At 37.3% G+C, this 13,848-nt stretch overlaps 2 protein-coding genes across 3 annotated transcripts in view; both read left to right on the top strand.

The window, feature by feature from the left end:
• sp1 (sp1 transcription factor) overlaps positions 1 to 12,814 on the top strand; it is a 40,176-nt gene extending 27,362 nt beyond the window's left edge. For both annotated transcript variants that reach the window (XM_079844915.1, XM_079844914.1), the window contains exons 5-6: positions 1,460 to 1,653; positions 9,877 to 12,814. In XM_079844915.1, the coding sequence (XP_079701041.1) occupies positions 1,460 to 1,653; positions 9,877 to 10,187 (505 nt within the window). In that variant the 3' untranslated portion in view covers positions 10,188 to 12,814. The remainder of the gene's footprint in view (positions 1 to 1,459; positions 1,654 to 9,876) is intronic.
• Positions 1 to 13,848, top strand: part of suox (sulfite oxidase) — an 892,829-nt gene that overhangs the window by 282,254 nt on the left and 596,727 nt on the right. The window lies entirely within an intron of this gene.

Here is a 13,848-nt window from a genome sequence, read left to right as displayed (position 1 = left end):
TATATGCTAGGGTATTTCTAAACACTGACAATTTGTTTTCCAAAAATATATCGTTTTTAAATTGACAGTCTGTCTTGACCAAACAGACAAAATCAAGTCACATTGTAACTATGAAACTCTGAATATTCTGGAAATGAAGTCTGGAAGTTGAATATGGATTATTGAATTTTATAATGAAATTGTGTATGAAATGTTTTCATTTGAAATATTCACATCTTAAATATACAACCATGTTGAATTTCATGCCCTGAAAATAAAATGCATTAAAATTAAAGCACTGTTAATGCAGTGCATTCTTATTCAATGAATGCAATTCAACTTGCTCTTTCAAAGACATTGGGCCCTATTTTAACGATCTGAACGCATGGAATGAAGCTTATGGCTCGGGTGCACTTGGGGCGTGTCCGAATCCACTTTTGCTAGTTTAACAATGGAAAAAACGGTCGGCGTGCCAGGCGCATGGTCCAAAACGGTTGAGTCATGGGTGTGTTTTGGCCATAACAATAAACCAATAAACCAGTCAGAGTCTCATCTCCCATTCCCTTTAAAAGCCAGTTGCGCTCGCACCATGGCGGATTAGCTATTTACATGGCGGAATTTGCAAACGGAAAGACTGAATGCTTCTCCAGAGTGGAATCCTTTTATTTTTAATATTTAAAAATGTTTGTGTGCTGCTGCATGTCCCTGTGTGTAAGGAGCAGTGTACATTTGTTGTAGACCCGTCCATAGGCGCATATTACTTTTAATAAAACAAAAAATACTGCGCTATTGACTTTAGACCAGGTTTTTGTTGGTCAGTGGCGCAGTCGTTTTCAGTTTCCTCAAAATAGCAACGTGCCAACAATGTGCCTGAACACACCTGGTTTTCAGACCAGCACGCCCTTGGGTGAATAGATGGGCGCCAATGCATTTTCTATTTAAACAACGTGGCACTGGATGTGAAAATTATAACTGCGTCGGGCTAAAACTAACTAGCAAAATACACTTGCGTTACACCTGGCATCGCATTGCGATGGATGTATGATAGGGCCCGTTGTAATTTACTTGCATATTTTTCTCAATTTCTGTCACCTGGTTTCTTGCCACTGTCACCTTTGGCTTGCTTGCTTGAGGCTTGGAAGACAAATCATATTCAGAAAATATTAGTGATCTAACTGTACTGATACTATTGAATGAGAACACAGAATTGAGCTGAATAATGACACTTGTCTTCTATAAAGCTGCTTTACTGCTAAAATTGAAGTAATTTCATAATTGATTAAATTTGCAACTGCTATTTTCCAGTTTGCTACTGTGAAGTTGCTTTGAAACAATCTGTATTGTATAAAGCTCAATATAAATGAGACTTGACTAAATGATCTGACTGTACATTATCCCTTTTATGCAGCTTAAAACTACACCTGAGCTGTTCTAAATGTCTACCTGACTAAATGTGTCCTTTTACTTGCTCTTATTACAGCAATGACCCCACTAAGAAGAAACAGCACATCTGTCATATTCCTGGATGTGGCAAGGTATATGGGAAAACGTCTCATCTACGGGCACACTTACGCTGGCACACAGGAGAGAGACCCTTCGTTTGCTCTTGGTCCTTCTGTGGGAAACGTTTCACTCGCTCCGATGAGCTGCAGAGACACAAGAGGACACACACAGGTGAGTTTAGCGTGATCCTGGCACTGGGAAGTTTGATTTTTGCTGTGCGTTTCAGTTCAAGCCCATTTTTGAATGTTTAACTGAGTGCAGAAGGCTGGTCAATATATTGATATTCATTTATATATTGTGTCAATTAACTTTTTTTCCCCCACCAACATTTACAAAAAGTGTGAGTCAGCGCCAGCATTTTTTTGATCATAGAAAACTTTCATAATCCCTAGAATATTTTTTTTTATGAATATGTAAACCCCTTTCTGGTTTACCCAGATCTTCACTTGTTTTTGGATCCGGAGATTCGGTGTCATTTCAAAAGATCTGTAACAGCGCCCTCTACCGTATGATTACTGAAACTTGTCAATGGCACGTAAGAGCCATAAATTACCGAAAATTCCATCAATGGCAGGGAAAGTTAATATAGATAGTGTTATGTTGTTTATATTGCGGTATGAAACAAATATAGCCGTAAAGCTTGCAGGCATCTAAAATGTATTGAGACATTAGTGCATTAAAGAAACTGGGGATGTGCTTAATATTAAAAATGGTCATTCAAAATAAACTCATTAAGCCACAAAATAAATCTATCCTGTAGTTGCACACTGTATGACAGGCTGCTTTCTTTATGTGCTCTTAATAACCCGGCTGCCTGAACAGTCAAATACACACAATATTGTCAATGTGTCCATCTCGATGAGAATTCAAATAAACAGGTATAACGTAACAGGGTTCCAATATGCCATGGATAAAACATTGAAAATTAGAGAAATTGTCAAATGTTTTGGAAAATAATTTTAAAAATGGTCTTGCATTCTTTATGTACTTCCTAAAACAATAAATGGAAGTGCTACATTCAGGGATACTGTGTTTTGATACGTGAGAGAAGTATTCTGAAAATTCTGAGAAGTATAAGGAAAATTTTAGGGGCACAACCAGAAAATGTAGGGGCACACACCGTAAATCAACATGCTAACCAAATCTACTAATGTCCGCTGTATTACTAATAGGGATGGGTATCGTTAAGGTTTTAACAGTATTACTACTCTTACCGATACTGGTTATCGATCCGGTACTTTAACGGTATTCTTATCGGTTTAATGAAAAAAATATAATTAAGAACATAATTAGGGATGGGGCCGATCCGATCCAGTATCGGTATCGGGACCGATACCAGCTTAATTCACGTATCGGCAACCTGCGGAGAAATCCGATACCTATGAGCCACGTCTGCGCTTTCCAAAAGTGATTCCCGCCGGCTTGTCTGCTAGCTGGCTGCAAACTATGGAATGGATTTCCTGAACGGAGGCGCGGCTCAATGAGACACAGAGTTATGAGACACGCCCCACTCAGGAAATCCATTCCGCAGTTTGCAGCAGGATAGCATTGAGCAGTGGCTAGCCAACATGTCAGCTGTGTGGAAATACTTCACACTGGAAACACCGCAGAGCAAGACAATGTTTGCAAAACCGTAATTCAGAGAGGTGGAAGCTCCCTCGCGTCTTACAACACAACGAACGCAATCAAACATTTAAAAAAGCAGACAAGACTAGGGTGACATTTAAGAGATAATAATCCGGACTTGACATCGCCGACAACGCCGTCTGCGTGTGTATTTCGGCTGAAATGAATTGTAACACTCACACCAGCCACTTTGAACTTATTATGGTCTTCTCAAAAGCCATCTGTTATAATCACGTTGCGCATTATAACCAATCACACGTGTTTATATTGAGTTTATGAAAATAATAATCAGAGGCGTTCAGATTAGCGTAGTTTTGTTCAGAGCGCGCGGCTCTCACTCTCGCTGAAATTACACTTAAAGCAGAGATAAACGAGCGATGCACGCAGGAGATTCATTCATCATACAGTGATTGACAGTTTTTGTTATATTTCAGCACCGAAAATAGTTTCAAACAAAACACAGCAGAACCACAGCGCATCTGATATGATATATGACTGTCATTAGGTTGGCTTGACGTTCGCGAATCTATTCTAGGGACCGTCTCTAAAGTTACATACAACATTGGTAGGCTATACACGTTTCTAACTTAAATGGCATTTGAAGAGAATGACTTAGTCATAAAACTGACTGTAAAGTGTTCATCTAGGTGTTAGGTATGATGCACACCTTTTGGATTTTTGATATTTAATTAAATAAACTGTCAAATCATATTAAAATATATGCTTTATTTCACTAGAATACTGTATGGGCTCTTACACAAAATATGCTAGATTTAAATGTGTCATAGCTGATAGAACACTGATGAGAATATTACTTGAGAATATATTTACAGATATAATATTAGAGATTTATGCATTATGCGTTGCCATTGACGACGGCCATTATAAGGAAGGAAATCCCACAGAATCTAGCTTAAAAAAGTGCTTAGAGCTGCTTGATTTATTTTTTGTTTGTTGATTTTCAAATATAAATTGATAACCGTGATAATTTGGGTCACTATTATGTTCATATCATACTTGCCTGTTGAGTGGAGTTTATGTCAGCATCATATCAAATCAACAATAATGATAATAATAATATTAAAGCAAACACAGCTCTGGTATCGGAATAGTATCGGTATCGGCCGATATCCAAATTCAGGTATCGGGATCGGATCGGTAGTGAAAAAATGTGGATCGGTGCATCCCTAAACATAATTAACATGCCTTTATAATCTGAAAAGTAAAATATCTAGAGCAAAAGAAACAGCAATGTTTGAACAAAACAAATATAAAACATATTTGTAAATGGACCAGAGTGCAGGCATTTTTTTGTGTTTTATATGCATAAGATAAGATATAACATAAGAACAAAGTGCAAACAAATTAGGGATGCACCGAATATTCGGCCACCGAAAATCTTCGGCCGAAAATGCCCCAAAAGTGCATTTTCGGTTTTCGGCCGAAAGACTTTTATCACCGAAACAACATGGCCGAAATGTTGTGATGACGCAAACAGAAACCGCGACCTGCACGTGCTTGTCTGAAGCAACATGTCTGCGGTGTGGACGTATTTCAGTATATCTGAGAAACACCCACGTCTGCTCCACGCACAGGCACTGACAGCGAGAGCTCATGTTGAGAAGAGCTCATGATGAGAAGAGGACCAGACTTCACTGTGAAACCGAACGCAATCTTTAACAGTGGGCATGTTTTAAGCGCGGAACACACTTCAATCTGGCGGCAGCGCGCGCGCGTGAACGCGATCATCTGTGAGCGCGATCGATCATCTCTTCCTTAAGAATAAACATGAATGAACATCTAAGGTGTGTTGAGGATACATTACAACTTACTGTCATGTGTATATATGTGGTGTAATCGCTCAATCAGTGTTTCAACCACGGAAAGACCCTCAATATAACTGCTGTAAACTAAACAGTCATGTAGCATCATTTACCTCAGGCACCTCAGTGTCCACATCTGTTAGTTCACTAGAAAAATCAACTCTTTCACTAAATATATGACCTATATTAGTCGTTATATTCATTATATTCTACTTAACCTGTTAATGATGTCTTGATTATTTCATGTATGTTTAAATAAAATGACAGACACTGTGTATAAATGATTATATTTCAACAACGAATTGGATAAAAAACTATTTTATAATTAGATTTAGAAGTTATTGCAAAAACTGCCTTATGTGAAGTGTACGATGTTATTTGAGTGTTGATTATTAGACCTAAAAATACATAGCAACTGAATTTAGGCAAATAGTTTGGGCTCTGTTTTTAACCTTTAATATTAATGTGCAAGTAAGGGCTCCCTATATAGTTTAGAGAAATATATTCAATAAACTTTGTTATAATTTAATTCATTTAAGGACAGACTTTTTTTTTTCAGTAAACCAATAAAAATAAATAAAGCCATTTTGTAAAACTGCTGTACCGAACCGTCAGTTTTGTGTACCGCTACACCCCTATTCTACAGTTAACATATGGGCTATGGCAGTCTTTGCTTTGATACACTATTATGTTGAAGGACTACAGAGAAAATAGTTTTATCTTTAAGCAGTTGCACTTGTTCTGAATGCACTTTATTGTAGTAGTCCTACAGAGAAAATGTTTAAATGCACTAGACCTAAATGCACTTTGTTTTTATGAGAGAACATTTAATTTAAAAACCTTTCTGTAGGCCTGTACATTATTATTTAATGTACAAATGAGTGGGGTCAAGTTAAACATTTTAGTTTGAATTTTATTTTATACTGTGCATTGTTGCAATGTGCTAAATAAATATTGGCATAATTTGTAATTTATTTATTCTTTGAAACGTTAATATTAATGTATGCAATTGCAATGCCTTGATTTTAGTAAAGTTAGTACACAGTCATAGCCATAAATGCTATGGTACTAATATTAGGCATAATTTATTTCGGTGTTTCGGTTTTCGGCTTTCGGCCTTGGTTTCCTCTTTTTCGGTTTTCGGTTTCGGCCAAGAATTTTCATTTCGGTGCATCCCTAAAACAAATGTTAAATAAATACACAATAAAACAAAGACACAAATGAAATTAACATCGCTTTAATTTCAGGAAGGTCTGCTAACATTAATATTACTTAGAAAGAACAAACCTACAAAGAAATCTAATTAAGTAATGAAATGAAAACAATTTAAATGAAAACAAATATCACAGACATGTTAGGTATCCTAAAATATGATTTTGTACGTCTTACGTATTTACTTGCAAGAATGTAGCCCCTCCTCCTTCAGCTCATGCCAACGAGCAGTCAATTATATATATAATATATGCCATTATGATATATGCCATAAAGCAGTCGATTTTTTTAGTTCTTTTTTTTCTCGGGTTACTACCTGAAACCCGAAGTTTAAAAATACGATTAAAAACGATACAGACCCCGTCAGGCTTTGGCAGACGTGTCATTCAACCTATTGTAAGTCGATGTATCATCACAAGAGTCTTGAAAATATATTATAAAGGTTGAAAAGTTACCTAGTGCTGCTTTAAAGTAACTACTCTCCAATCCGGTCATTTTGACACAGGCTATTTGTTGTTTATTTGATGGTTTAGACGTGCACACGAAAAGCCTAAAATATAAAGTGCAAGACGATCCATTTCGCAGCACACACACATAAGCCGCCTTGAAGTTGGAAACAGCGTCTCTTGTGCGGATTATTGTGCATTTAATAGCTCTATTTATTATCAAACATATCCCGCAGTTTAGCAACAGTAGAGACTGCAGTTTACAACAATCTCTGATTCTGACATTAAGTTTAGGTTTGGGGAGAAATGGCAGCGTAAGGCTGTGAAGGGAAGGAAGTCGTGCTCGACGGAACACGGCTATAGGAATTGTTTTACCTCATATCTTCTTTTTATAATTCTTGGAAGCCGAAATCGAAAATAAAATTAGATTAATATCACAGCACATCTCTAAAGTTTAAGCAGACTAAACTTTTGTTTAGTTCTCTTGGCCATCGTCACTCATTAAGCTGACTGACATTTGTGTTCGCTGTAGCTCCACGTGAGAGAGAGAGAGAGCTTTCTCTCATATAGAAACGGCTGGCAAAGATAGAAGTGCCAGATATAACGTCTATCAATTATAAATAGTAAGTGTATTTTCTTAATTTCTCCAGTACCGACAGTAGGCAAATTTACTGGTCGCACATGTGCGACTGGATGTAAAATTCAGTCACACACTCTCAAATTTTAGTCGCAAAATGCGACCATTTGGTCGCAGTCTGGAGCCCTGGGACTATGGATATTTTGTGCTGTAATATTTGGTTACTGTGTTATTTCTGGTTCAAAAGGTAGCAAAAAAGATCACTTTAAAATTGAAAGTGTTCATGTGATTTTATACATTGTTGTGAAATTAATGAATGCATAATAATCGTGAAACTGTGACTTTCTCAAACTATAATCGTACCAACAAAATCTATAATCGTTGCATCCCTAGTATATATTGTGTATATATAATTTATCTTATTTATAAATATACATTTTTAATAAAAATCTAACATTTTTCTTAAATATATACATGCATGTGTGTATTTACAGTATGTATACATAATTATACACGGTACACACTAGGGCTGTCAAAATGGCTGAAAAGCTAAATTCGAAATTCTTTCTTAAATATTAACAAAATTCAAATTCTATTCAAGTTCTAAAGGCAATACTTGGATGTTGGAGGAAAAAGTACTGAATTGTCTCCTATACCCACAAGAGGGCGCAAGAAAGCGCACAAGCAAACGTAAACCAAATCAAGCATCATCTTTTATTGAAATGACATTTACTTTTTAAAGTGCATTAACTTTTCAAACAATTGTTATTAAATAAAATATAATTTAATGAGCATGAAAATTAGGTAACAAAAGTGCATAAAACTAAGTGCATCAGTAACCTGAGAAAACACGCTTCAACAGACAACGTAATGTGAACACAAAATAGCAAACTGACCCCATTTCCACTCACTAAACATCTACATATTGTTCGTCAAAAACACAAAACAGTCAACTTGACCTGCAGCGAGTGCTGGGCGTTTTTTGCTGAGGTATGGTCAAGTATGTCTTTGCCAGCTGCGCAATATGTGGATACATATGTACTGCATGATTTTTGCCACCAACTGAGAGGATTTTCGTCAGCAGGTTGTGTATCTTCTTTCATTTATATCCATCTCATGCTCCAAATCCCTGATTGCCACCTTCTGCACTGCTCTGACTGTATACGCCGTCGAACAGGTTGCCCATTTTCTCTCTGACTCCGAGTCCTCACTCTTTTTTGTCGCCTTTTTTCAAATTAACAACACAGCCGCACGCCTCTACCAAAAATTCTAATGCACGGTTTTTGAATAAATTCGACGAATATTCGAAATTCTAATTTTTATTTGACAGCTCTAGTACACACACACACACATTATGTAATCACAAAATGTTATTTTTATTTTCCCCAGCACTAATATATATAGATATGGATGGAGAGAGAGATCTCTGATTCGTTCGCTAAGCTGAATTGCTAATCGGTGCACAAGAAAAATTATGAAAGCGGTGAAATTAGCATAGAAAATGCCCACGCTATGTTTACGTCACCACCTCCACTGTCGTTTTGCTTTTACAGAAATAAAAGACATTTAATTATTTCGGATAACGGTTGCTTCAATTGCTTCAAAACATCTGCTCTGCTCATCCAATATGAGCTGCGGAGTCGCAAACAGTGCAGCAGGAATCACAGGTCACTGATCACGTGACGAGAGTAAGGCGAGATGACTGACGACCATTGCGGAGGATTTGTTGCACAACAGAGCCTAACAGTGCATGTCCACTCGTGCAGAATGAGTGGAGCAGAACGGGCGTTTTAATTCATTCCTATGGAAGTTGACCGCAAGCTTGAAGCTCAATTTCCATAGGAAGGAATTGAAAATGCTCGCTCTGCTCCACGCCAGTGGACATGCAAGTGTCTGATAAATCTTGTAGAACGCGTGCTCAGCACTGCTGCTCCCTATATACACACACAGTACGTGCGATCGCAAATTCGAAGAGCTCCCTGATGCGTGCAAATTAGGCTATAATATCAAAGCTATCTTAGGCTTGGCACTGTAGTTGTAACCACCTCTTAACTCTGGTCTCTGTTTTTCTCTCTGTTTGCACTTTATATAATCAGAGAGTACTTTTATTATGGTTGCACTTAAGACTAAGAAGAAGAAAAAATTATAATTATACTTTTTTTATTTCTATGTTCAATTTGTGGAAAGGAGTTAAATTTGGAGGTCTCACAGCCTCAAACAAGTTCTGGAAGCTCCTAATTCATGTACAGTAAGGTCCGAAGAAACTCATGTGAAATCATACAGGAGAGACGCCAGTCAGTTGAGTTTTACAGTGCTTGTATATTGTTGTCTTTCAATGCATATGATAATTCATACTCAATAAAATGACATTCATTACAAGATATAAAAGAATAAAACATTTCAAAATGCACCTGCAGACTATTTTTCCAGTCATGAATTTTATCATTGAGGATTTCTTAAAAATACAGTGCGAAAATCTCGTCTCGTTCTTGTGAACCCAATCTCGTGTGCCCTAATAAAAACTCTAAAGTGAAAAACGAGTCATTTGGCAGCTTGGTTTGAATATAAGATGATTTTGGACTATCAAGGAACTTTTGAGTTCTGAAAGTTACAGTATGTTTTTTTTAATAGCACAATGACCTCTATATAAGTATATGTTATATATATAAGTTGACTCAAACTGTTAAACTTGCCATTTGTCTGTTTACAGGTGAAAAGAAGTTCTCATGCCCAGAGTGTCCCAAACGGTTCATGCGTAGCGACCACTTGTCCAAGCACATCAAGACCCATTTGAATAAGAAGGGATCTGCTGGTGCAGTGAGCACCACTGACAACACCGTCACCACTGTGACCACCACTGACAGCTGTGCTGCAGGTGACGTGACGACTGACCAGCAGACTCTTGTTACTATGGGCACGTTGACATCCGAAGGGTTTACGCGGTTAGAGGCCAGTGGCATCAGCGTCATGCAAGTCACAGATCTGCACTCCATCAATCTGAATAATAACAATGGCTATTAATGCACTTCGGGTGGCGAGAGTGCAGTGAGCGTTTTGAGGGATCTGACTGGCAAGAATGAATGCACTGCAGTTTGTAGGCATTAAAACGGTGGTTCAGGCACGGAGCAACAGCCAAGAAAAATGGTTTTCACAGGGGATAGAAAGAGGTGTGATAGTGCACCTTAAAGGTGCTTGTTAACCTCATCCTCTTTGAGACTCCAGCCTCCTCCTTTTTTGCATCCCTTCCATGTATATTCTAAATCCAAGTTTTTCCAGCTTTCTTTTCCCCTCTTTTACCGATTCCCTGAACTGAAATTGTGATGTGGTTCACATAAGCATCTCTCAGTGGTCCACTTGACGTCATGAAGTGAGGATATATTGGGTTACAACAGAACACAAACAGAAAGATTAAAAAAAAAACTGTATGAAAGTGATATCAGTCATCTTTTTAATCTTTAATACTTTACTCACAAGCCATCATGCTTCAGTGTATTAATCAAGATGAAACAAAAAGATTTGATGCTTTTTGTACATAAGTTATATATTTTTTCTAAGTATGGAAAACTGCATATTCTGAAATTACCTTTGTTTTGTAAATGTATGAATTATGCAGTCTTAAATGTCAGCTTTTTTATATAATGTAGATGTTCCATTACGTTTTTTTCTTGTTTGTTGTATTTAGTTCTTTATCTTGATATACAATACATTTAAGTTACAGAAAATACATACATTTGAGTTGCTTAATGCTAATTGTCCCATTTTTCTTGGTCACTGTGGTCTTAAACAGTCATGCTTTGTTTATAGGGAGAATGTTAACCAGTTAAAATATAAATGCCTTAAACCCTTTATTTAGAGAGGGCTCTTTTATGAGTTGGAGTTCAAACCAAAGCTCTTCACTTTCCATTACATGTTAACTCAGGTGAATGTTACTCTTTTGGTGTTAAGCATTCATAATTATTAAATTAAGATGAACTTCAGAAAGACTCCTAGCAGTTTTTTATGCTTTCTTATCCCTACTTTGACACCGTTTAAAGTGACATCTCATCGGTGCAGTTTTCTTGTCTGTGCACATGAAATTGTATCTCCTTTTTAAATTTTGCAAACCACTTCATGTATCTTTCGTCCTTCACATCATTAATGTTCATATTGTTCAAATTCATGGTTTCAGACTACAGGTAAATAGAAGCAGCATTCCATTTAATTCAAGTTGTTACTCGTTATTACCCCCAATGTAATTTGTTACCCCAAAGATATGACAAATTAAACACTACTTGGGTGCTAAAAGCTTGTTTTTTTTGCCATTTAATACAATGAAAGGTACTACTTGTAACCGCACCACCTGCAGCAAAAGTGTAAATCAATAGAGTAAATATAGCCGCAAGCAGCCATTTAGGCCAAGCACAAAGTAGGCACAATAAGTCATGCCAGCATGGCTGGTAGCATCAGACCAACTGCAACAATGAGCAATTACAGACAAAAGATGATGTTAGGCAAAATGGTGGTATAATTTATTGGTCATTTTTGACCAATAGGTGGTGCTGTGATCTAATTGATGTGGTGTCGTCAGAGTGAGTGTGAATGTCAAAGCATTGCATAGATACAGCCTCAGGGTTGTTTTGCATCATGTCATCAAATTTGTTGCTGCGGTATAAAAAAAAAAAACTGTTTCGTCCATCACAAAATCCACAACTTTTGGTCTGAAGATGATCTGACACGAATTTGGTGAAAATCGGACAAACGTTCTAGGAGATAAAAGTAGGTTTATAAATAAAAACAATGAGGGACAGGAAGTTCGGTCGACTACGGCAAAATTGGTATCTATGTTCTCGGCATGACCTAAGAAATCTATTTAGACCAGTTTCAATAGGCTATTTTATTCAAAAGTAATTAGCACTTTTGGAAATATTATAATTTTGATCACAAGGTGGTGCTTTCTTGAAAATTTGGGTACCTTCAAGTTATACTTTCCAAGTTTCATAACAATATGCCAATGCGTTAATGAGAAATAAGTGAAATATGGCATTTTACACAAAATATTCTAAATGTCCGGCGCCCAAAATGGCTGATATGGGAAAATTGGATACTGTTTGACTCTGCATGCTGCACTGAATTTAAAGAGACCAGTTTTTCAGAAGTTCTAAGCAAAAATGCCCATTTTTCATATCTCCCGAGTCCTGTCCACAAGGTGGCACTATGCAGGTACCCTCAGGTCCTGCAAGTTTGGTCAGAATATTCTATTTCAGAGATATAGGCCTAGTCCACACGTACACAGGTATTTTTATAACCAGAGTTTTTCCTCTGTTTAAAAAAACAATTGCGTCCACACAAGCACGGTTTAAAAAATCTCTGTCCACATGAAAACGCAAAACCACGCTATGATTGGCTGCCTGATTTCCACATGGGTCCCATCCACGGCACCGGTGCACTGAGGGATGCCATGGGCTCAGTGAAACTGTATAAAAGGCTCTGACATTTCAGGGTTCCTGCCCCTTTAAGACTCTTATTCTGTGGTTACGGAAGAGAAAATGTGTGGTTAGCGTTAGATATAGCGGGTATGGAAACGAGTTCAAGTTTGAAGTAAAAGTAAAGTACTATGCCAAAGTACTTTATTGCTTGCTGGGTTGTTAATAAATGGATAATTGTCACAGTATTTATTCTCCCGAGTCTCTCTGGTAGAATTACTATGCATTATCATGTGCCAGCTTGATGAGTGAGATTTATAGTGATAGAACAATGTTTATGCTGTAAAACACTGTAGGAAATAATAAGTTAACTAGTGTGAGCCTTCTGATATATAAGTTACATAGTTACGTTTATTGAGTTAAGGGAATTAATATCGTGCTCACGAGACCATGTGCGGAGGCTGTTTGAGTAGTAGCCTTGTCTGGCCAGAAGATGTCGCCATTGCTCCTTTTGTAAACCTTTTCTAATACAGTTTAATGTGAACTGGTCAGTGAAATAGGTGAAGCTCTTTATATTTCTCCAAGTAGTAATATTCATGTTTATGTAATTGTAGATTATGTTCAAAGGGGCATAGTAATGTTTATTGAGATATTTATGTTAAATGAACCTGATTTAATGTATGTACTGTAAATGTTTAGATGGCAGTACCTAATGGTGATTTATTTGTTTTATTATCAGACTAAAATGACAATACTGGATATTGGAATATTCTGATGAGCACTGCTGAAGTCCAATACAATCTAAATATCTTCTCGTCTTTTTTCCTGTATTCTGACCGATACACCATCCTGTTTATTGCCTGAAACCCTAGATGAACTAGCCCTACTAGATTACCTCTTTTACAGAAACCCTTCTACAAGTTGGGTACAACTTTGGATTCAGTGACAGGTAACTGTATATACACAGGGGCAGGGCCCAAGTGGACTGTAATAGCTTCTCACACTTGCCTTACTATTTTGTATTATTGCATTCTGGCGCCTCTGTTCTGTAATACAATGAGATAACTGTGCATGTATTTATCAAGCCTGCAGCACTCCAGTAAATAACTGAAGCCTACGAGCCTCGATCGCCCCCAGGTGGTTGGTCCCAGTATAGCTCATAACCCCCGCCCATCAGTGGATTCTAATGGATGCGAGATAAACTAAAGTTATTTGATGCTATAAAAATGGGGGTTTTGTTACGTCATGATTGACGGCTGAGATTGACGGCTTCTCACTGA

This window comes from Gobio gobio, assembly GCF_949357685.1.
Source record: "Gobio gobio genome assembly, chromosome: 19".
Lineage (NCBI taxonomy): Eukaryota > Metazoa > Chordata > Actinopteri > Cypriniformes > Gobionidae > Gobio > Gobio gobio.
This window is presented reverse-complemented; position numbering and strand designations above follow the sequence as displayed.